The following is a 24,099-nucleotide window of genomic DNA, read 5'->3' on the forward strand; positions in this document are numbered from 1 at the left end:
AGACCCAGCAACCCGGAGACAGCAGAAGGATGCCGGAGCAGGAGATCCAGGACCCTGGAGACCGCAGCAGGATGCCGGAGCAGCAGCAGCGACTGGAGCAGGTAGGAGAAAGGTCTTGTAGTGTAACAGAAGATTATGTGGCACTACAAGGCCCAGCACAGCGCAGATCTGACGTGACCGCTCTGTAGAAATCCTCACCAAGTGTGAGGATCTGCAGGGTGGTCACAGGGGGGTGACAGGGTGGTGACAGGCAGGTCACAGGCCGGTCACCATCCGGTCACCTCCCGGTCATCGATCGCACCAATCAGAGATGGCTGCGGCCTGGGCACGCACCACAGGGGGTCACAGTGAGGTGACAGGCAGGTCACAAGCCGGTCACCGCCCTGTGACCACCCTGTCACCTGTGTTCAGATACTCTGATTGGAGCGATCGATGTCATCATCGATCGCTCCAATCATAGCTGGCTGTGGGTTGGCTGGGGGATCTATGACATCACAGGGGGTCATGGGGAGGTGACAGGCAGGTCACAAACCGGTCACCACCCCGTGAACGCCCTGTTACTGCGCAGTCCCGCTGTGATCGGTGCGATCGATTTGATCGGTGATTGCACCGATCCTAGCAGTTTGGGGAGAGGTTTGGGGTTACTAGGCAACAGCCTAAGATCGGTAAACATTCAAAGTTGAATAATGCTAATTTTTCTACGTTTTTGTGAAATTGCAGATATTTTTATAGAAAAAAGTTTATACTGTCTCCTCTAAGAGCAGCTCTAAAGAAGGAACAAATACATTGATTACAGCAGTTTGTCACTTTCTCGGATTCTTGTTGTAGGAGAGACTTTTGGGTATGTTTGCAATAGCATTGTGGTTGATGGTCAGTAGAATGATTAGGGTCTTAAAACAAGACCGTTTAAGGGTACGCAACCTCTTTTTCAGGCAGATTCCACTCTGAAAACCACATGAAAAAAAGTGCTAATTAAATGCTCAAAAGAATGAACAAATGCATGTCTATGTAAAGTAGCAGTTTACAAAATAGACCTAATGTGCACATACCCAAAGAGAATCTGTGACAAGTTTTTTCTGCCTCTTCTGAGCAGCATACAATAGGGACATGGACCATGATTCTTGATATAACTTTGCTAGTCATCTCATTCTGCTTCATCTATGTCATTTTTGATATTCATAAGCTTTGGCTATCCATGCCCTGCGCAATTATGATTCTTCTGAATCATTTTATCTCTAAGTGAAAGAAGGAGGGTTAGATCCAGCACATCCGACTAAGAAATACATAAAAATTATACTTTTTTTGAAAAATAAGGTTAAAACATGATAAAAGAAAACTTCAGGGAAACCTGAAGCGTTTCTGGTGCATCCAAGCACCCTTGTTCATAGGAAAAAGAGGTAGAGCAAAGTATCCTGACATTTATAATGAGCTTGCACCAATTAGCACATAGACAATTGGTTAGGGTGAAACAAAAACATCAAGTGTTGAATTAATGCAGTATTAGTGTCTACAAAAGAAAACTTAATGAACAAAGAAATGATAATGAAATTACAACGAACATGAACATATAACAATCTAAATGGCAATTAACAGGTTAATGACTAAATTTCGGATTTCATGAAGCATCACAATAAACCTGAAAAGAACAATAATAAATGCAAAAAATTATATATTTGTTGTTTAATAAATAAGTGAGCGCTGGGGAAGAACGCCCCAAGATGGAAAATTATTATGGTATGCCATATATGCCACAAATCAACGCTATAAAAGGAGGGAAAGAAACAATAAAACCAGAATTTCAGGACAAGATACTCAAATTGTAGCATATTAAAAAGTTATAATTTCACTATGAACAGACAGTGCAGGGATCCTGTAGAAAGCCGACCAGAGGGTGAAATAACTCATCGCTGTGGCCAAGAAAGCATGCATTATACGGCCAGTTACCCGACATACCAACTAATGGGAGGTAGAGGTGTCCCTTCATAAAAACTGATTAGTCTAAATCAGCCTAAATCAGACTGGCAGGCATCAGGCCAGCTTTTCTCGAGACTGCTGTTCTGTGGTTTGTTGCAATCAGTCAATACCCGCATGTTTGTCCTTTGCCTGTCATTTATTAATCAACAAATATATATTTTTTTAGTATTTATTATTGTTTTTTTCAGGTTTATTGTGATGCTTCGTAAAATCAGAATTTAGTAATTAACCTGTTAATTGCCATTTAGATTGTTATATGTTCATGTTCGTTGTAATTTCATTACCATTTCTTTGTTCATTAAGTTTTCTTTTGTAGACACTAATACTGCATTAATTCAAGACTTGATGTTTTTGTTTCACCCTAACCAATTGTCTATGTGCTAATTGGTGCAAGCTCATTATAAATGTCAGGATACTTTGCTCTACCTCTTTTTCCTATGAATAAGGGTGCTTGGATGCACCTGAAACGCGTCAGGTTTCCCTGAAGTTTTCTTTTATAATATTTTAACCTTATTTTTCAATAAAGTATAATTTTTACATATTCCCTGGTTGAATGTGCTAGATTCAACCCTCCTTCTTTCACTTATTGTCTGCTATCACCAGCGGGTGCGCCACCCACAGGACAGACTCCAGCTGAAAGATTGACATGACTATTGCAATGTGGTAAGTTTTCAAACTTCCCTCTCCCTCCTCCCTAAATCCACCATTTTATCTCTAGTTTTTACCACATTATTAAATTGCTTTTAAGTTAGCTAGTAATAAAGTGGTCAGCGTCACAGACTCTTACTTTTTTTCCACTCAATTCTCCTGCCATGGTAGTCCATAAATAGTGTAAATGCAGTTAGATTATCAAAATTACAGGCATTCCAGTAAGTAGTACACTGCTGCAATAATTGTCGTTTTCCCTATATTATACTGCTCTCCGATTAAGAGGCAGATTCCCTTTAAGCAGGTCATAGACTACAGGAGTCAATTCCCCCATTTATACACATTCCAGCCCCAAAATAGAAACCCGTATGCACATACCCCTAGTTTAGAAACCTACCACATTAAAACTGCATACATTCATAATTTCCATAGCAGCAGCTCCCAAATCCCAAATCTGTATTAACAAAAAACTGAACCACTTCTAACACTTACGACTATAGATTCAGATTTTGTCTTTTTGATTTAATTTTTTTCTACTTCCATTAGATTCTTTCACTTATTTTTCTAATTGCAAAAAAATAGATTTAGGTAATTCTCACCCGATAAATTCCTTCCTCAATGGCTGCTTCAACCATGGCCCTCTCCAATTCCTCCTCAGGTGTCAAATCACCAGATATTGCACGTTTTAGTTCACCTTCTCCACCCTCTTCATTCGCATTGCGCAAACCAGCCTGTAGACAATCACTCAGGTTACACAGGTATTGGCACTCGAATATTTGTCATATTGCATAATTAAGAAGTGTATAACTTCATACAATTATTCCATTACCTGAATCTCTACATCACTTCTTTTAGGGCGATATCCATAATATTCCTCCTGACGTTTCTTAAACTTTCTGAAATGTTCTTGTATCAGGAAGATGGCATAAAACTTTCCAACTGTCACTTCATCATCTTTTAGAGAAAAAGAATAAAGAAAAAGAGTTAAACATATAGAAAAAGAACAAAACATTCACATTCATCTAATCTGAATAATAACCAAATCAAAGTTCAATTTTGATTTGGTCATGAATGGGTTAAGAAGATCATTGTGAGATGTAGAGACATTGGTTTACAGACCCGGTAGTCAGATGAACTGACAGATTTCGCTGTTAACTCATTCTGCAACTCCATTCCAAAAACTGGCTTCATACATCAATATGTATTTAAAAAGGGAATTTGTGAGCATGATCCCCTGCCTCTCCCCCAAACATTTTATCTGGTCATGTTGCTCTCTGAACAATTATGTCATCTATACCAATAACAATTAAATGTTACTTAATGTGTGGTTGTGAACTAAGCTACTGCAATGCCCTGCACATGGGGTAGTGATGTATGCAAATAAAAAGTTCTGGAGGGCCCTATCACTTTTCAGAAGGAATTTCCAAGATGAATCAACTCGATGTCCTCATCGATCGTGATGAATATTTTTTATTTTTTTCCTTTAAAATATTTTAAAAAAGGGGCGTGGCGATGCCGTGGAGCTGAGAGGACACAGGAGACCTGAGCTCCCGCTATCCGGCGCATAATCTTGCACTTACCGGACCCTGTTTTTCACTTCTGTGCCTTGCAGCACAGCACCGGAGAAGTGGGGAGCGGCCGGGCTTCTGAGGAGCTGCTATGGTGAGGGCTCCGGTCCAGCGCTCTCTGCGGACCCCGGCGTAGTAAAACTCTCTGTGGAGCGGCGGCCATCTTGAGGGCTCTGCACGTGGTGCAGCTTACAGGCGCCATAGGAGACACACGCTGGCAGTCGGTCTCCCTTTGAAAAGCCTGAGGAGCGACGGCTTCTAGAGAGGTACAGCGGTGAGTGTACCGGACAACCAGGTCCCGTGTCCTATCTGGGGGCCACTGGATTACTTTAAGAAAAAATCACAGCAGCCACATCCTATCTCTGCAAGGGGAAGCATAAGCCCTGGGGCATGAGACTCTCAGCCTATACTTAGTTCCTGGCATTTGTATACGGGACACAGAGTGATTGAAACAAATACAAAGCAACCAGTAGCCACTATCTCCTCCAACCTTTATTATTGAAATAATACATCTTTTATACTGGAACCGGTATATAACTTATAAAAGACATTACTGAGACACCGCTGCAGCAAAGACATCAGGTGGCAGTGTAGCGCCCCGAGGGTTCGGCCGCTACAGGGGTATTGCACCTCTGCCAGAGGTGTGATATTCCACTCCCAGGTAAGGATGGAGTATAGACCAGGGCTCAGTTAGCTGCATACAGCACACTCACCCCATTTCCGAGGGACAGCTCAAAGGTGCTCCCATTAGACAGAAATGCAGGCACGACAGACCATGTCCCTGGCTGGAGTGGGGAGGGGGGAGGAAAACCCGGTGATGTAGGAGCAGGATGGGACGGTTCCTGAACGTAGGTAGGAGCCCATTGGTTGCTGGTCACCTGGGCTCATGTTTCAGAGGGAAGTATAAAAGGTGGGCACCATCTTAGAACAGTGTTCAGTGAGTTCCGTACAGTCAGTGAAAGGAGAGGACTGGGAGTGGAGGCTCTGTAGGAGCTCCGCTTAGAGGTGGGCCTAGAGAAGAGGCCGAGGAAGGAGGAGAAGAAGAAACAGGAGAAGAAGGAACAGGAAAGGAGGAGGAGAGATAGAGAAACAGAAGGGCTCAGGAACAAGAAGGTGGAAGGGACCCTAAGAACCCACGAGAATATCGGGTGAAGGGTCAGGCAGATTAAGAGTATCGGATCCCAAGTTGGTGGAGGAGAAACTACCTTCAGCCAAAGACCGGAGGTCGTGATCATTTATTGGTGCGACACCTCATCAAACCTGCTAGGAAGGCACCATATAGGACAGCGGGGAACGGGGCCCACGTTTACCCGCGCGGATCCGCGGCAGCTGGACAAAAGTGGGTCACTGGTGAGGCAGGCCAGAGAAAGGACAGAAAGGGGCCCTGAGCAATACTTCTGAACTGCCTGGGAGTTGATCGAGCCCCACACCTGGTGGACGCAGCATGGCTCGGGCGGTCACTACCTGTACAGAAGTGACCCGGAGCACATGAACTGTGAGTAAAAGACATTGGATTGCAGTACGTTGTCTGTGTACTTTATCGTCCCTCCAGCACTAGCGGTACTGGGACTCTCTTCACCATCACTCCCATCATTCACTGCATTGCCCTGGGGTTACACTCTTCCCGTGGGGAGTTATCCAATCTCAGCTGCACACACCATCAGCCTCAGGGGATTACCTTGCAGCGGTGGTTCATAATAACCGCAATCCATGGGTGGCGTAGTCGGACATTATCAACAGTACGTGGCAGACTACCATTGGTCTGACAACCCTGAGCCACGGAACCGGGTTGCCACCACTACCCCCATCGTTTCCCTATTGCCCAGATCCGCGAGCCCCATGGCCCAGGGGGCAAGTCAGCTTTGGCGTAGTCGGCAGGATCGCTACCAGCCCGCCACAAGCGGGTATTGCGCGCCTAAAAAGAGACTGTTTCACTGTGTTAAAAATGGCGCCCTCCCCAGAAGAATGAGCGCCATAATGTGAGCGCCAAAAGACCACAGGAAGCCACCTCCCATCGTGGGTCAGGTCCCAGAATGGCGCCAAAGAAGGAGCCCACCCCCAACAGCCATGAGCGCGGCTGTGGAGATGTCCATCAAGGTGGTGGGGGCTGCCCCTGAAAGTGATTGTCACCAGATTTCCCCGGGACCACCCCCAATGGGGGTGGGAAGAGAAGAAAACTGTGGGGCAGGGCGCAGTCTGGATCAGTCTGGCCAGACCACACCCGGAGATGGAGAGAGGAGCCAGCTCCAACACCTTGGTGAGGGGCCTGCTGCAGGCTGAACCAACATGCAGCTTCACGGAGCTGCTAGCACACCTCCCAAGGAAGACCCCGAGTATGTGCGCGCTGCGCTGGAGGAGCTGGACCGGAGGATGGTCCGGGCGCAGCGGGACGTGATTGCCGGGTGGAAGGAGGAGATGGCCCGGCGGGCCGTGATCCCGCAGCAGGAGGCACCGCCGGCACCCAGCAGCGCCTCCCGCAGCAGGAGGCACCGCCGGCACCCAGCAGCACACCTGCCTCCGAGGGCAGGGAAAACAGAGCAGAGGCCGAGGACGACGACGCGGAGGAGCCCACGACAGCGGAGGCAGGTAACGGAGACGCCCTTACCCCGAGCCCTAGGGCCGCCGACCTGCCCCTGCACCCTGTTGCGGAGCCCGACATACCTGAAACTGCCGCAGACACCGTGCCTCCACCGCTGCCAACCGGTTCCCAGGCTGTCGACGCCGCCGGCGAGCCCTGCCCTACGCCGTGCCCTCTGACCCCGGCATGATCAGGAGACCACCATCGCAGGCCTGGTTGCAAGGCCTAGCACCCCCAGGCGCCGCTGCCCCGCCAGAGCCCCCTGCTTCCGCTGTGCCACCCCCGGGTGCAACCAGGAAACGACCACCGCGGGCCTGGTCGCAAGGCCGAGTACCCCCGGGCTCCGCCGACCCGCTCGCGCCCCCTGCCCCTGCAATACCACCTCTGGGCGCAGATCTGTTCGCCCAACATACCGGTCCGGATGGGCTCCCTTTCATCTGGCCTCCCGAGTACGTTAACCCCCGCCTGCGGAGAAGCCCGTCCGCAGAGGTTGGAGTGTCATCTGAGCCCCTCATACCTGCTCCGGAGCCTCTGGAAATCTCCCAGCCCCCGTTGGAGGATGCTCAGTACGAGTGGGATCCGACCGGAGAAGACCTGATGGGGTTTACGCAGGAAACACGGGCGGCCGCAGCCAGCCGACGGGAGTCCTGCCGCCAACAGCTAGAGATGTTCGAGAAGGAGCAGCGAGAGCGGTGCATGAAACAGGAGAAGTTGCAAGCCCGAAGTGCGGAGCAGAAAATGAAGGCCCGGCGAGATCCCCGAACTGCCCACGGTCCCGGAGTCACCGGGACTGTCGTAAAATTTCAAATGGAGCATGGCTGGGGCTTCAATAAAGATCCAGATATCATCAGTGATGTATTCGTGACCCGGAGGGATGTAGAGAGCCACCTGCCAGAAGGTCATCGAGGGCGGGACATATATCCAGGGGACGTGGTGTCCTACACCCGACACCAAGGCGTGAAGGGATGGTACACCCTCCACGTCCACAGAGTGGTAGAAGAGGAGGAGCAGTACCACTCGGACCCCGAGTACCGAGAGGGCCTGGATGGGCCTGAAGGTTATGAGGAGCAAGGAGCGGCTGGAGGGTATCGCTACCAGTGAACAGTAGCATACCAGTGTACATAGTTACCCGTCTGGGTACAGAGAGCTGTTTTGGGACTGTTTCCAGATTAAGGAGTGGCCCCCGTTGGGACTGATGTGGAACTGTTATTTGACTGTTGCCCGTTTTAAGTGCTCCCCTAAGTTACCAGGCTGGGGACTGAGAACAGCCATCCCCCTTCCCTCACCTGGCTGAGGACTGAGAGCAGCCATTCCCCTTTCCAACCGGCCGAGGACTGGGAACGGCCAATTCCCTGTAAATAGTTGCGCTTCCTAAAGCGCCCCCTACTGGTTTTATAACAAGACTGTAACATCTACCTCGGGACAGAGAGTCCCTCACGTTTACAAGTTTGCTGAAGTTTTTGCACTTAGAAGAAGAATGAACACCTGGTCGCAAGTTGCACCGTGGCCATGATCCAAGAATATGCTTTACTTAAAAATGTTTTACATGAAAAAGTTTTATATGCTGCTAGGTGATAATGCAAATGTTTTACATGCCGTTTTATACAAAAGAGTTCCGGTAGTATGAAAGTTTTCTATAATGTTTTGACCAGAGAAAAGCGAAGTGTGTTAAAAGTGAGACAAGTGTTTTTCCCATAAAGGGAGTAGTACCTGTCAGCAGTAGTCTGAGTTTAAAAAAAAAAAAAAAAAAAATTTTTTGCATATCCTGTACTTAATTGTTTTTGCTCTGTTCCAGCCCGAGGACGTGCTGTGCTTCACCGGGGGGGAATGTAGCGCCCCGAGGGTTCGGCCGCTACAGGGGTATTGCACCTCTGCCAGAGGTGTGATATTCCACTCCCAGGTAAGGATGGAGTATGGACCCGGGCTCAGTTAGCTGCATACAGCACACTCACCCCATTTCCGAGGGACAGCTCAACGGTGCTCCCATTAGACAGAAATGCAGGCATGACAGACCATGTCCCTGGCTGGAGTGGAGAGGGGGGAGGAAAACCCGGTGATGTAGGAGCAGGATGGGACGGTTCCTGAGCGTAGATAGGAGCCCATTGGTTGCTGGTCACCTGGGCTCATGTTTCAGAGGGAAGTATAAAAGGTGGGCACCATCTTAGAACAGTGTTCAGTGAGTTCCGTACAGTCAGTGAAAGGAGAGGACTGGGAGTGGAGGCTCTGTTGGAGCTCCGCTCAGAGGTGGGCCTAGAGAAGAGGCCGAGGAAGGAGCAGAAGAAGGAACAGGAGAAGAAGGAACAGGAGAAGAAGGAACAGGAAAGGAGGAGGAGAGATAGAGAAACAGAAGGGCTCAGGAACAAGAAGGTGGAAGGGACCCTAAAAACCCACGAGAATATCGGGTGAAGGGTCAGGCAGATTAAGGGTACCGGATCCCAAGTTGGTGGAGGAGAAACTACCCTCAGCCAAAGACCGGAGGTCGTGATCATTTATTGGTGCGACACCTCATCAAACCTGATAGGAAGGCACCATATAGGACAGCGGGGAACGGAGCCCACGTTTACCCGTGCGGATCCGCGGCAGCTGGACAAAAGTGGGTCACTGGTGAGGCAGGCCAGAGAAAGGACAGAAAGGGGTCCTGAGCCATACTTCTGAACTGCCTGGGAGTTGACCGAGCCCCACACCTGGTGGACGCAGCATGGCTCAGGCGGTCACTACCTGTACAGAAGTGACCCGGAGCACATGAACTGTGAGTAAAAGACATTGGATTGCAGTACGTTGTCTGTGTACTTTATCGTCCCTCCAGCACTAACGGTACTGGGACTCTCTTCACCATCACTCCCACCATTCACTGCATTGCCCTGGGGTTACACTCTTCCCGTGGGGAGTTATCCAATCTCAGCTGCACACACCATCAGCCTCAGGGGATTACCTTGCAGCGACGGTTCATAATAACCGCAATCCACGGGTGGCGTAGTCGGACATTATCAACAGTACGTAGCAGACTACCATTGGTCTGACAACCCTGAGCCACGGAACCGGGTTGCCACCACTATCCCCATCGTTTCCCTATTGCCCGGATCCGCGTGCCCCACGGCCCAGGGGGCGAGTCAGCAGCATTGTCCAGTCTTTAACTTCTACATAATAAATCTGCATATTGTACTATTGGAGTAACCATAATATAATATACTTATGCTTATAACGTTACAAAATGAGCCGAGGGAAAAACTTGAGTATAGCAGATAAATAGAAAGACTTTGCCAGAGGGGACATCCAGGAAAATTCTCAATTAAGGAAGGGGGTGACATCCTTATCAAATAAAATAACGGATCAACGTAACAGCCATGTATCTGATGAGGAGGAGGGGGAGGGACATGAAGAAATGACCTTGAAGCGAGTTGCTGATCAACTCTTAGAAGCTATATCCACTTGGAAGAACTCCCTGACTGGGAAGATAGAGGAGGTTCATTCTGATGTGGGCCTACTCCGCCAAGACATGCAAACCATGAAGAAATGTGTCACTGAGGCTGAGACGAGGGTATCAGAACTGGAAGATAAAATGCTGCCTATTGTTAACAAATTGACCAAAGTGACTGGTTCCATAAACGCCTGGCGCCAAATAGCTGATGACCTTGAGAATCGAATGCGAAGAAATAATATACGAATCATTGGCCTACCAGAATGAACACAAGGTCAACATCCTGAAATTTATTTGGAAAATTGGCTTAAATCTACCCTAGGAGATGAATACTCTCCGGTCTTTGCAGTGGAAAGGACCCATAGAGTTCCAGCCAAACCCTCCCTCCTGGGGCCCCTACTAGACCACTTCTTGCTAGACTGTTGAACTCTAAGGACAGAGATACCACCCTGAGATTGGCAAGACAAAAAGGCCCTATTAAATACAACAATTCTACAATTTCTATCTTCCCTGATTTTTCCGTGGAACTACAGAAACAGAGAGCACAGTTCAAAGATGTTAAGAAGAAACTCAAAGACAAAGGGATTATCTACGCAATGGCTTATCCTGCTCGTCTCCGAATTGTTTCTGGAAACTTTGCTACCCCGGAGGAAGCGTTGGAGTGGCTCCAGTTGCACCCAGAGTCTGGAAAAGGGTGCCGCCGTTCCTATATTGAACATTGGGTTTGATGTAATTTGATACACCTTTTTCATATGCGGGAGTTCAGACATTGCATCGTCAAAGACAACATAATACCTCACACTGGGATTAGTGAAGGGATTCCACGGAAGGATGCGTCACAAGAAAAGTTTAAGTTTACTTCTTGTTTTGGTTGTGTTTTGGGTTATTGTTTACAAGTTGAATGCTGTCAAAGTGCTTAGCTCTATTTGCTTTGTCTCCATGCAATTTGATATGTTGGGTCCTATAGGGGTGATAGATCAACCTGGTGAGCCCCATAAATATATAAATTGGGAGGAAATGATTAGATACGTCAAAAGGGAAATAATGATTATGAACAGCAATAGTGTAATGGTCTTTTTCTATTTTCATTATTCTTATATTAGATAAATGGCGTCACAACTGAAGTGTATGACATGGAATATAAGAGGTCTCAAATCCCCTAAGAAGAGGGTTAAAGTGTTCTCGCAAATAAAAAATTACCAGCCACATATCCTGGCTTTAGTCGAAACACACCTCACTAGAGATTCAGCTAGGTGGCTAAATAAACCATGGGTGCAATGGTCGATACACTCTTCTCATATGAGCTATTCAAGAGGAGTTTCGCTTTTAATCCATAAGGCCATTAGATGGGAGGTTAGGGAGGCCCCTAGAGATTTAGAGGGAAGATTTGTTTTTATAAATGCTATAATTGATTCCAGAGAATGCGTAATACTTTGTATATACAACCCACCTCCCGCTAATCTAACTATTGTCCAAAAGACAGTAAGCTTTGCACTAAACCAACCAGATGCTCAGATCTTGTGTATGGGGGATTTTAACTTGATTATGGATGAGAATTTAGATAGATTAAGAACTGGCGACAACACCAGAACGACACTAATACCATCTTCAAATTTGTTTTCAACTTATATGGAGAGTATTGGTTGGATAGATCAGTGGAGATTACATCACCCCAGAACTAAAGAATATACAAGTCACTCCTCAACCAAGTCTACGTTATCACAGTTAGACTATATTTTCAGCTCTAGTAATATTGCAATGTGGGTACATAGTATTGAACATGGGGTGAGAGGAATTTCAGACCATAGCCCGGTGATACTAACACTTAAATTTGACCAGGTACGAGACAGACCTACATGGAAACTTAATCGCTTTTGGTTAAAGTTAATTGGTCCTGACGATAGAATACCAGATCAAATAGACTGTTTCGTGGAGGTGCATCCACTACCAAGGAATACTAAGATATTTTGGGATGCCTCTCCTCTGCTATTTCTTACATAAAGAAAATGACTGCACAGGCCGATGCCGAGTTTGAAAATGGGTTAAAAGAAGCTGAACAGTCTTAGGTTTCTGACCTGTCTGATGAGAATAGAGTAAACTGGCTACACTCATATACATTATATACTCGAAATGTTGATGCTAAATCTAAATGTAAACTATTTTTCACCAGACAATTATATTTTGAATTGGGAAACCAATCAAGTAAATTGTTGGCCTTTATGGTCCGCAAACATAATAACTCTAGTACTATTCTCAGGATTCGAACACCAGGGGGCCAGATAGTCACTGTGGCGGAAGAAATTCTAAATGGCTTTCATAATTTTTATAAATTATATAAATCCCAAAGTGCCCATAATAAACTAGAATGTCTCTCCTATTTGGCAGATCTTGATTTTCCCAAATTGAGTAACACCCAACAATCCCTTTTAGATGCAGATATCACTTTAGAGGAAATAAATGCAGCCCTGGCAGATATGGCTCTGGGTAAAGCTTCGGGCCCTGATGGCCTACCTCTAGAACTCTAGCTTAGATATCAAAGGGGCTTGATGCAACATCTTTTAGAGACTTTCTCAGAGGCGATGCAAAGTGGTTCCCTGCCTGAATCCTTTTATGACGCCAATATTATTGTTCTTAAAAAGGAGAGGAAGGATCCTTTGTAGTGTGGATCATATCGTCCTATGTCACTGTTAAATGTGGATTACAAAATTCTCACAAAAATTCTAGCTTTGAGACTTAATAAGGTGATACTTTCAGTTGTCCACCCGGATCAAACAGGCTTTATGCCAGGAAAAAATACTTCTACTAATATTTGAGAGTACAATCAATAACTCAATATAGCTCTTTAATACCAGAAAATGATTGGGCCTTGGCCTCAGTGGATGCGGCCAAGGCTTTTGATTCACTGGAGTGGCCGTTTTTATTTGCCTGTCTAGAGAAATTTGGTTTTGGCCCTAAATTTCGGGCCTGGATTCAAATATTGTACAAGGCCCCTAAAGCTAAAATAACGATAATAATAATAATTTTTCATCTACATCTTTTTCATTGGAAAGGGAAACTCGCCAAGGAAGCTCTGGCTATAAAAATACAATCATCTGAGATTATCAGTGGAATTACAATTGCAGACAGAACTGATAAAATTGGTTTATATGCAGATGACATGATAATTTTTATGGACAAGGTTAAAGATACTCTCCCAACTGTTATTTCTACTATTGATAAATTTAGTGAATATTCGGGCCTCTTTATAAAATGGGATAAATCTTCTCTTATGTCTTTGTCAGCCTCTCCGAATACTGACTTGGAAACGTTATCTCCTCTACCTGTAGTGTCATGTTTCAAATACTTGGGAATTATGATTGTAAGGAATGATAGAGAGGACCTATCGACTAATATTCTGCCTTTATTAGAATACGCTAAGTGTAAATTTTCCTTGTGGGGGAGATTACCGCTATCAGTGTCAGGAAGGATTAACTTAATTAAGATGATCTTACTCCCTAAATTTAATTACATATTACAACATAGTGCAGTACCGGTCCCTACATTTTTTTTTACATCTCTTAACTCTTTGATGTCCACATTTATTTGGGGAAGCTCCAGACCAAAACTGAGGTTATCTACCCCTCAAAGGCCTAAAGATATGGGAGGAGCAGCTTTGCCTGACTTCCATCTACACTATTTAGCAGGTCAGCTTAAAGCGATCTGTAGTTGGATGCCTGACTCCCAATGACCAAATTCTGAGAACCACTTGGCAAACGTTTTAGGCACAGGTTGTTTATTGGGTTTTCTAGAATTAAATAAATCGACTCCCATTAAGTTGTTACCCCTACATAGATTAGCAACAACGGTATGGAAACAGGCAAAGAAAAGAACCGAGTTTACACATGTTATAGCTGAAATGCCTTTATGGGGGAATCTGTATTTTGAGACATTAATGGAACATCCATTTGCCCCCTTTTGGGGGGGTCTATTTGCTAAAAGATATTTATGAAAGATCTATGCTGATGTCATTTTAGCAGGTGCAAAATAAATTCAAGGTTCCAAGATCTCAGTTCTTCAGGTATCTCCAACTTCGGAATGGGCTTAGATCTCACTTACAAAACTGTGAAATAAGTCAAACTATTTCCTCATTTCCCTTAATAGGAATACTTAAATCTCAAGGCCCACAAGGTCTTTTATCTAGCTTGTATACATATTTGCTATCAACAGGCTTAGATCGTAACTAGTGTTGAGCGAGCATGCTCGACACTGCTCGGTACTCGCCCGAGCATCACGCTACTCGGGATGTTCGGCGAGCACCGAGCATTTCCGGGTTACTCGGGCGGGAGCTCGGGTCTCCGCCTTGCATGTTTGGCGCTCTTTAGAGAGCCAATGAACATGCAGGGATTGCCAGCCAGTCACTGTAATGCCACAGCCATGTTGGTTGTGGGCATTACATTGATTGGCTGGCCGCACAGCGTCACCTCGAGTATTTAAAACCGGGCACCGCCATCTTGGACACAGACGGCTGGGATCACACAGTGTAGGGACAGCGCTGCTGATTTAGGGAGAGATATATAGTGCGAAATAGTTAGTGTAGGGTCTGTAAAGGCTGCCAGATCAAACAAACAGTCCTTCTCAGGACTAATATCCATCTTAGATATCAGGCAGGCAGGCAGGCTGTACTGGAGACGCAGTGGTTATACCAGCAAACGCTGCATTACAGTTCTGTGTGCTCCTGTTGCTGAAATTGCTGGACTTAGCTCCAGGTCTCGGGGGCCAGGAAAAATCCTTTTTTTTTCATCTAAATCCTATTTTTTTTTTCCTCCTTCACACTGTACAAATACCCGTCTTATTAACCTTTTGGTGTCCCCCCCACCAAAAAAAAAAGTGTCTGTGACAGTTCAGACACAAATATATCTGTTGAAAATAGTCTGGTGTAGGCCAGAGAAACAGAAGTGTGGTTTTGCAGTTCCACGGGTCAAATCTCTGTATTATCCTGCTTTTGGCATTTTTTGCCGTAAAGAAAAACTAATAGTGTCTCCTTGATTTTTCAGACACAAATATACCTGTTGAAAATAGTCTGGTGTAGGCCAGAGAAATAGAAGTGTGGTTTTCCAGTTCCACGGGTCAGATCTCTGTATTATCCTGCTTTTGGCATTTTTTGCCGTAAAGAAAAACTAATAGTGTCTCCCTGATTTTTCAGACACAAATATATCTGTTGAAAATAGTCTGGTGTAGGCCCGAGAAATAGAAGTGTGGTTTTGCAGTTCCACGGGTCAAATCTCTGTATTATCCTGCTTTTGGCATTTTTTGCCGTAAAGAAAAACTACTAGTGTCTCCTTGATTTTTCAGACACAAATATATCTGTTGAAAATAGTCTGGTGTAGGCCCGAGAAATAGAAGTGTGGTTTTGCAGTTCCACGGGTCAAATCTCTGTATTATCCTGCTTTTGGCATTTTTTGCCGTAAAGAAAAACTAATAGTGTCTCCTTGATTTTTCAGACACAAATATACCTGTTGAAAATAGTCTGGTGAAGGCTAGAGAAATAGAAGTGTGGTTTTCCAGTTCCACGGGTCAGATCTCTGTATTATCCTGCTTTTGGCATTTTTTGCCGTAAAGAAAAACTAATAGTGTCTCCCTGATTTTTCAGACACAAATATATCTGTTGAAAATAGTCTGGTGTAGGCCCGAGAAATAGAAGTGTGGTTTTGCAGTTCCACGGGTCAAATCTCTGTATTATCCTGCTTTTGGCATTTTTTGCCGTAAAGAAAAACTAATAGTGTCTCCCTGATTTTTCAGACACAAATATATCTGTTGAAAATAGTCTGGTGTAGGCCCGAGAAATAGAAGTGTGGTTTTGCAGTTCCACGAGTCAAATCTCTGTATTATCCTGCTTTTGACATTTTTTGCCGTAAAGAAAAACTAATAGTGTCTCCCTGATTTTTCAGACACAAATATATCTGTTGAAAATAGTCTGGTGTAGGCCCGAGAAATAGAAGCGTGGTTTTGCAGTTCCACGGGTCAAATCTCTGTATTATCCTGCTTTTGGCATTTTTTGCTGTAAAGAAAAACTACTAGTGTCTCCTTGATTTTTCAGACACAAATATATCTGTTGAAAATAGTCTGGTGTAGGCCCGAGAAATAGAAGTGTGGTTTTGCAGTTCCACGGGTCAAATCTCTGTATTATCCTGCTTTTGGCATTTTTTGCCGTAAAGAAAAACTAATAGTGTCTCCTTGATTATTCAGACACAAATATATCTGTTGAAAATAGTCTGGTGTAGGCCCGAGAAATAGAACTGTGGTTTTCCTCTTCCACGGTTCTAATCTACTTTTTATTACCCTTTTTCCATTGATAGTGCGAGTGTAAGCTATTTTACTTCCTTTACAATGGGCAAGGCGAGTGGCAAGGGAAGTGGAACTGGACGTTCTGGTGATGGTGCGTGCAGAGGACGGGGCCGTGACCAAGATGAAAATGTGCCACAACCAACAGCCACATCTTCTCGCTCCCACTTCTTGACCGAATTACTAGGGAAGCACAGAACAACACCAGTATTGCGAACTGATCAGTGTGAACAGGTTATTAATTGGATAGCAGATAATACTTCCAGTTACCTGGGCACCAACACCTCCGGTCTGTCTTCCACACGGCCAACTCTTAGTAGACGTGAGTCTCGACCGCATACTCCTCCTCACCCTGGTGCTCCTTCCTCCCACCATGCCGAGTGTCGTCACACAGCAACTGATCCCACAGTTGTACACTCTAAAGACCTGTTCACTGGCCCATTTCCAGATTTGTGCCCCTCGCTTGCTCCGCTTGAAGTGGTGGAAGAGGAGATCCCATGTAGCGATGGCCAAATATTTGAATAGCCACGGCCACAGGAAGTCGACGCTGGCAATTTGTCACAAGAGGTGGACGATGACGAGACACAATTGCCAGGAAGTGAGGAGCAGGATCGTGGTGCGCAAGTGGAAGAGGAGGAGGTGGTGGATGATCTAGTAACTGACCCAATGCGGCAGGAGGACATGCAGAGCGAGGCCAGCAGCACACAGGGGGAGGGAGGCAGAGTACCCCAACAGGCAGGAAGAAGCAGTGTGGTGGCCGCACACAGAAGGCAGGCAACAGTTCCCCGCAACACCAACATGAGGGACGTTGCCAGTACAACCTGTAGGTGTTCCAGAGTCTGGAATTTTTTTCAAGACTCTGCTGATAACCCCAAAAAGGCCATTTGTACCACCTGCCATGCCAGTATCAGCAGGGGTGACAAAACTACCAGCCTGACCACCACCAGCATGATCAGGCACATGGCAGCAAAGCACCCGACTTTGTGGGGTGAACCCCAGGGTCCACGACCAGTGTCAGTGGGTGTCACCACTGCTTCTTCCGCTGTTGTGCATGCAATAGAACCCCCTGTTGTGTGTGCAAGGCAATCACCTGTCCATACTGCATGCAAAGATGCCCCCTCCTCTCAGTCTTCACTTGCTCTGGCAGTTTCTCAAGAAACAGCATCAACGTCCACGTCTGCGTCCCACCACAGCGTTCAATTGTCCATATCCCAGACCTTTGAATGAAAGCGGAAATTCACAGCTAACGCCCCACAGGCCACAGTCCTAAATTCGCACATATCACGACTGCTTGCGTTGGAAATGCTGCCTTTTAGGCTGGTGGAGACGGAATCCTTCCGCAACCTTATGGCGGTGGCCGTCCCTCGGTATTCGGTCCCCAGCCGACACTATTTTGCCCGGTGTGCCATCCCCGCACTTCACAAGCACGTGTCCCTAAACATCTGCCGTGCCCTCAACAACGCAGTTACTGGGAGAGTCCACCTGACAACGGACACGTGGACAAGTGCTTGTGGCCAGGGACAGTACATCTCCCTGAAGGCACACTGGGTAAACATAGTGGAAGCCGGGACCCATTCGGACCTTGGGACGGAACACATCCTCCCCACACCGAGGATTGCAGGCCCTATGTCAGTCGGAGTTGCCCCCCACAGTGTACAGCTCCTGCGCATCATCCTCCTCCTCCTCCTCCTGTTCAGCCTTCATCTCAGATATCACCACATCAGTTCCAAGTTGGAAGCACTGCAGTACTGCCTCCGCCAAGCGGCAACAGGCTGTGCTGAAACTCATAAGCTTAGGTGAGAAACCTAACACTGCTTGTGAGTTGTGGACAGCTGTGAAAGAGCAAGCAGATCTGTGGCTGACACCGCTGAACCTACATCCAGGCATGGTCGTGTGTGACAATGGCTGTAACCTGGTGGCGGCTCTGAGGCGAGGCGAGATAACACACGTACAATGCCGGGCTCATATGCTTAACCTCGTGGCTCAGCGGTTTCTTAAATCGTACCCCGAGTTGCCAGATCTGCTCGTCAAAGTACGCCGCTTGTCAGCTCATTTTCGCAAGTCGGCTACAGCTTCCGCCGCGCTTGCTGTGTTGCAGCAGCCTTTACAGCTTCCGGCACACCGATTGGTATGTGATGTCCCCACATATTGGAACTCTACCCTCCACATGTTGCAAAGGATTTGTGAGCAGAAGAGAGCAGTTGTGGAGTACCAGTTGCAACAAGGCCGTCGATATTCAGGTCAGACTCCACACATAAGACCTCAGGAGTGGTCCTGGATGTCTGGCATATGTACCATCTTGACAAACTTTGAGCAGTCCACCAAGATGGTGAGTGGCGATGACGCCATCATTAGCATCAGCATTCCACTTGATTGTCTTTTGCAACGCTCTCTGCAGAGAATTAAAGAGGAGGCATTGCAGCCAGAGTATGATGAGATGGATCAAGAAGCCATAGCGGTCGATTACACACAGCCCAGCCTCATCTCATCCCAACGTGCATTGGGGGACAATGATGGAGAGGAGGAGGAGGAGAAGGAGGAAGAAGAGGAGCTTGTATCATGCACTGAAGATGGTAGTACCTGTACAACTGTCATACCGTCGGTTCAGCGTGGGTGGCCTGAGGACAGGGGGGAGGAGGAGGAGGAGGAGAGCATGGTCAGTCGTCATCTTGGTGAGGACACGGAAGTCTAGCCCGTTACCAGTCTGGCACGCATGGCTGACTTTATGTTACGCTGCCTTAACTGTGACCCTCGCATTGCCAAAATGTTGGGTGACAGTCATTACTGGTTGGTGACACTTTTAGACCCCCACTACAAGGAGAACTTTCACTCTCTTATTCCTGAGGTGGGGAGGTCTACAAAAATGGGGCAGTACCAGAAGGCCCTTGCAGCAGAACTATTAAAAAAATTCCCATCTGAACACGCTAGCTGCAGAGGTCACAGTTCATTGCCCAACCAAGGCGTACAGGAGAGAGAGACGCAACTCCAATCCAGCAGAGGCAGGGGAACACTGTCAACGTTCTGGGACAGTTTTCTCAGACCCTCCCTTCGGACAGACCCTGAGGCGCAGGGTACTCTCACAAGGAGTGGAAAGTTTCAAAAGATGGTGAGGGAGTACCTTGCCGATCGTACCAGCATCCTCCGTGATTCCTCTGTGCCTTTTAATTATTGGGTATCCAAGCTGGACACTTGGAATGAACTCGCTCTGTATGCTATGGAGGTCCTGGCCTGCCCTGCCGCTAGCATTTATCGGAGCGTGTTTTTAGTGCCGCTGGGGGAATTATAACTGATAAGCGCACTCGCCTGTCAACTGACAATGATGACAAGCTGACCCTTATCAAAATGAACAAGGGCTGGATTGGGCCAGACTTCTCATCACCACCAAATGACAGCAGAGTAACATAAAGTCAAATTCACTGTGTTATTTCGGGAGGTGTATTCACATGCACCGCTTCACACCAACACATGGGTATACGCTTCCTCATTTCGGCTGTTTTATGTTCTCCTTATCCTCAGCCTCCACCACCACTATACCACCATGGTGACCGTGGTCCGTGTTGCCATTATTGAAAGTTTCTCCGTCCTTATTTTTGTCAGCTTTTGCTTGGAAGGCATAAGCAAAGACTGTGGGAGACCCACTCCCCAATAATGGGAATAATATTTTTAAGATGCTGTACTGTATGGCTCTTGTAAGGGGCATTAAAACCGTCTTGTTAAGCTAATGGGACCTCCACGTCTCTTCCAAGGGGCATTCAAACCATCTTGTTAAGCTACTGCGACCTCCACCACTTTTCCAAGGGGCATTCAAACCATCTTGTTAAGCTAATGGGACCTCCACGTCTCTTCCAAGGGGCATTCAAACCATCTTGTTAAGCTACTGGGACCTCCACGTCTCTTCCAAGGGGCATTCAAACCGACTTGTTAAGCTACTGCGACCTCCACCACTTTTCCAAGGGGCATTCAAACCGTCTTGTTAAGCTAATGGGACCTCCATGTTTCTTCCAAGGGGCATTTAAACTGTCTTGTTAAGCTACCGGGACCTCCACGTCTCTTCCAAGGGGCATTCAAACCATCTTGTTAAGCTATTGCGACCTGCACCACTTTTCCAAGGTGCATTCAAACCATCTTGTTAAGCTACTGCGACCTCCACCACTTTTCCAAGGGGCATTAAAACCATCTTGTTAAGCTACTGTGACCTCCACGTCTCTTCAAAGGGCCATTAAAAGCATCTTCTTAAGCCACTCTGAACGCCACAGCTCTTCCAAGGGGCATTGAAATGTTGTTTTTAATTACCTCTAACCTCCACGACTCTTCCAACGGGCATTGCATTTCCTCCTAATTTTATTCAGCTTTTGCTTTTCAATGCAAGGGCGAAAACTAAGGGAGACCCACTCCCCAATAATGGGTAGAAGGTTTTTAGTATGCTGTAATCCACGTCTGTTTCAAGGGGCATTGCAGTTCCTCATAATTTTTGGAAAGCCTTCCATTCACTGCTTAGGCCAACAGTGTACAGGAGACCCAGTTGCTATAAATGGAAAAAATGGTTTAGTTAAGGCCCTCTGACCTCCATGTCATTTCCAAGGGGCATTAGAGTGCCTCGAAATTTTTGGTAGGCATTGCACTCACTGTATGCCCTATAACTGTGTAGCCGAACCGCTCCTTTTGTTACAGAAACATATCCTACAAGACATATGTGGTTGACTGGCCTGATATTGATGTGAATGATCCCTGTTCCTCCTGCTCTTTCTCCTTTGCCACCACCTTATCCATCATTTATCACCTGAAGCTTTGTTTTAACGGGAGTCATAGAACTGGGATAGTAGCAGGAAAACATCCAGCAATCCTCGGAGGAGGTAGGATATGCGCCAAAACGCTGACCACCTCAGGCCTAGCCGCTACTACATACATGCGCTTGCATTCCAAGAAAACAAAGTAGATGCTAACTTCTATCATCATCATCATGCTCCTCACCTTGGCACTCTCAACTCCTCTGATGGAGAAGCCAGGGCCTACCGGAGGAGTCTGGTTCTCTGGTGGTCTCGTCCAATGCTGCCCTAAAGCAGGCCGGGCTAAGAAAAGTGTGTGGGGGGAAGTTGACAGGAGAAATAGGGGCGACTGGGGACCATTTATGGACACCCGGCTGTCCCCAGACGGCTGGGGACCGTGTGTGGACAATCGGCCGCGTGGCGGCTGGGGACCGAGTATGGACACCCGGCCACCCACTGGCGGCTGGGGACCGAGCGTGGACACCCGGCCGCCGGGCGGCTGGGGACTGAGTATGGATACCTCGCTGCCGAAGTAGCCATGAGGTAGTGGCCAGCTTCGGCCTCCTCCAAACTAAAAGGCCCCATTTCAAGTGCAAGCTAGCAGTATGGTATTGCAGCCTGGGGGTGGGTGGGTGGCAGGCTGCACACTTACGCTTGCATTCCAAGAAAACAAAGCAGATGCTAACTTCTATCATCATCATCATGCTCCTCACCTTGGCACTCTCAACTCCCTTGATGGAGAAGCCAGGGCCCACCGGAGGAGTCTGGTTCTCTGGTGGGCTCGTCCAATGCTGCCATAAAGCAGGCCGGGCTAAGAAAAGTGTGTGGGGGGAAGTTGGCAGGAGAAATAAGGGTAGCTGGGGACCGTTTATGGACACCCGGCTGCCCCCAGGTGGCTGGGGACCGTGTGTGGACACCCGGCCGTGGGGCAGCTGGGGACCGAGTATGGACACCCGGCCGCCGGGCGGCTGGGGACTGAGTATGGATACCAGGCCGCCAACGCAGCCATGACGTGCCAGTCATTGCATTGGTTACCCATCCAATATAGAATTCAATTTAAACTTATCACGCTTACCCACAAAGTGCTCCATGCTTCAGTATGCCCCTACATCTCCTCCCTTGTCTCAGTCTACCACCCTACACGTGCCCTCCGTTCTGCCAGTGACTTAAAACTAAAATCCTCCATAATCCGAACTTCCCACTCCCGTCTCCAAGATTTCTCGCGTGCTGCGCCAATTCTTTGGAATGCACTACCCAGGACAATTCGATTAATTCCCAATACCCACAGTTTCAAGCGGACCCTAAAAACCCATTTCTTTAGACTGGCGTATCGCCTCTACACACTACCTGTCCATCCCAGTTGTCCTTCCCAGTTTCCCCCCATATTAAAATCTTCTTCAATTTCAGGCTCATACCAATCATGCACATAATAGCCTCGGTCAGGACTGCACACATACTGGCAGGCGGCCAGTCCATGTATTATTTATCCTATTTAGTATATTAAGGCTGCATTATACAATATATGTACATTCTACCTTTTTTGTCTCCCCCATTTCCTCATAGACTGTAAGCTTGCGAGCAGGGCCCTCACTCCTTTCGATATGAGATATGCTTATTTTGCATTGTCTGTATAAGTCCCCCCTAAAATTTATAAAGTGCTGCGGAATATGTTGGCGCTATAAAAATAAACATTATTATTATTATTATTATTATATGACATGGTGCCCAGATTCCACCTCCACATGCCTAAAAGGCCCAATTTCAATTGCATGCAAGCAGTATGGTATTGCAGCCTGGGGGTGCGTGGGTGGCAGGCTGCATACTTGCCCTTGCATTGCAAGGAATGGGGGAGGTACAATTGAACACTGCTCTGGGACAAGGACTAGCACGGGGATAGTTGCAAGTCTGCATCTTCTGATGCGGCAAGGATGACTTCTGATGGGCACACTTTTAGGCAGTGACCTGGGTGTCAGAGATGCTTCCAGGGGTCTTCCCCATGCTGTTCCCATGTCTTTTCAGCTCTGTATGCATGTTTCACACAGCACATGGCCAGATAAGGTTGTAAAATGTTAAAATGACATTTCCCGGTGAATGCATTTGTCACGGTTGAAAGCAATACAAAAGTGCAAAAACGCATAAAAAATGCTACTTGTGAACATAGCCCAAGGTGTGGAGGAGTATTTTTTTTTTGTTATTTTACCTTATACACAAGTCTTTACCCTGGAAAGGAACTTCCTTAACATATTTCACAGGAAAGCAGTTTCAGTTTCATTTTTGAACGTTTTATTGTGAGCCCTTAAAAGTGGCTTAATACCTCTGACCACGTTGTTGACAGCAGTGACCTGGGGGTCAGAAATGCTTCCTGGGGTGATCCCCATGCTGTCCCTATGTCATTTGAGCACTGTCACTATCGTTTTGTGCACTTGTCAGGCTTTTAAAAGACTGCCGGGGGTGCCGCCGCAAAAATGCTCGGGTCTCCCATAGACTAACATTGGGCTTGTTGCTCGGGTCGAGCACCCGAGTATCACGGCGAGCTCGGCCCGAGCTTCGAGCACCCGAGCATTTTAGTGCTCGCTCAACACTAATCGTAACCCTTTGCCAGCAAAAAATAAATGGAGACTTCTAATTCCGAATATGGGGGAGGAGGAGTGGGAAGGAATTTTGGAGTCTCCGTCATTTGTCTCTCCCTCTGTTAATAATAAGATGATTCAGCTTTATATTATTCTTAAGTCATATCTCAGACCCCACAGACTATATCAAATGGGGCGTTCCTCTAATTCAGAATTATTACGTTGTCATACCAAAGATGCTGACTTTGTTCATTTA

At 46.8% G+C, this 24,099-nt stretch overlaps 1 protein-coding gene across 1 annotated transcript in view; it reads right to left on the bottom strand.

The window, feature by feature from the left end:
- CACNA1S (calcium voltage-gated channel subunit alpha1 S) overlaps nucleotides 1-24,099 on the bottom strand; it is a 1,485,309-nt gene that overhangs the window by 151,846 nt on the left and 1,309,364 nt on the right. The window contains exons 38-39 of the mRNA XM_073685020.1: nucleotides 3,452-3,576; nucleotides 3,222-3,353 (exon numbers count right to left, since the gene is read on the bottom strand). Coding sequence (XP_073541121.1) covers nucleotides 3,222-3,353; nucleotides 3,452-3,576 — 257 coding nt within the window. The remainder of the gene's footprint in view (nucleotides 1-3,221; nucleotides 3,354-3,451; nucleotides 3,577-24,099) is intronic.

Source organism: Phyllobates terribilis, unplaced genomic scaffold (genome assembly GCF_046119375.1).
Source record: "Phyllobates terribilis strain yellow unplaced genomic scaffold, ASM4611937v1 Scaffold_1__5_contigs__length_1240528914, whole genome shotgun sequence".
NCBI lineage: Eukaryota > Metazoa > Chordata > Amphibia > Anura > Dendrobatidae > Phyllobates > Phyllobates terribilis.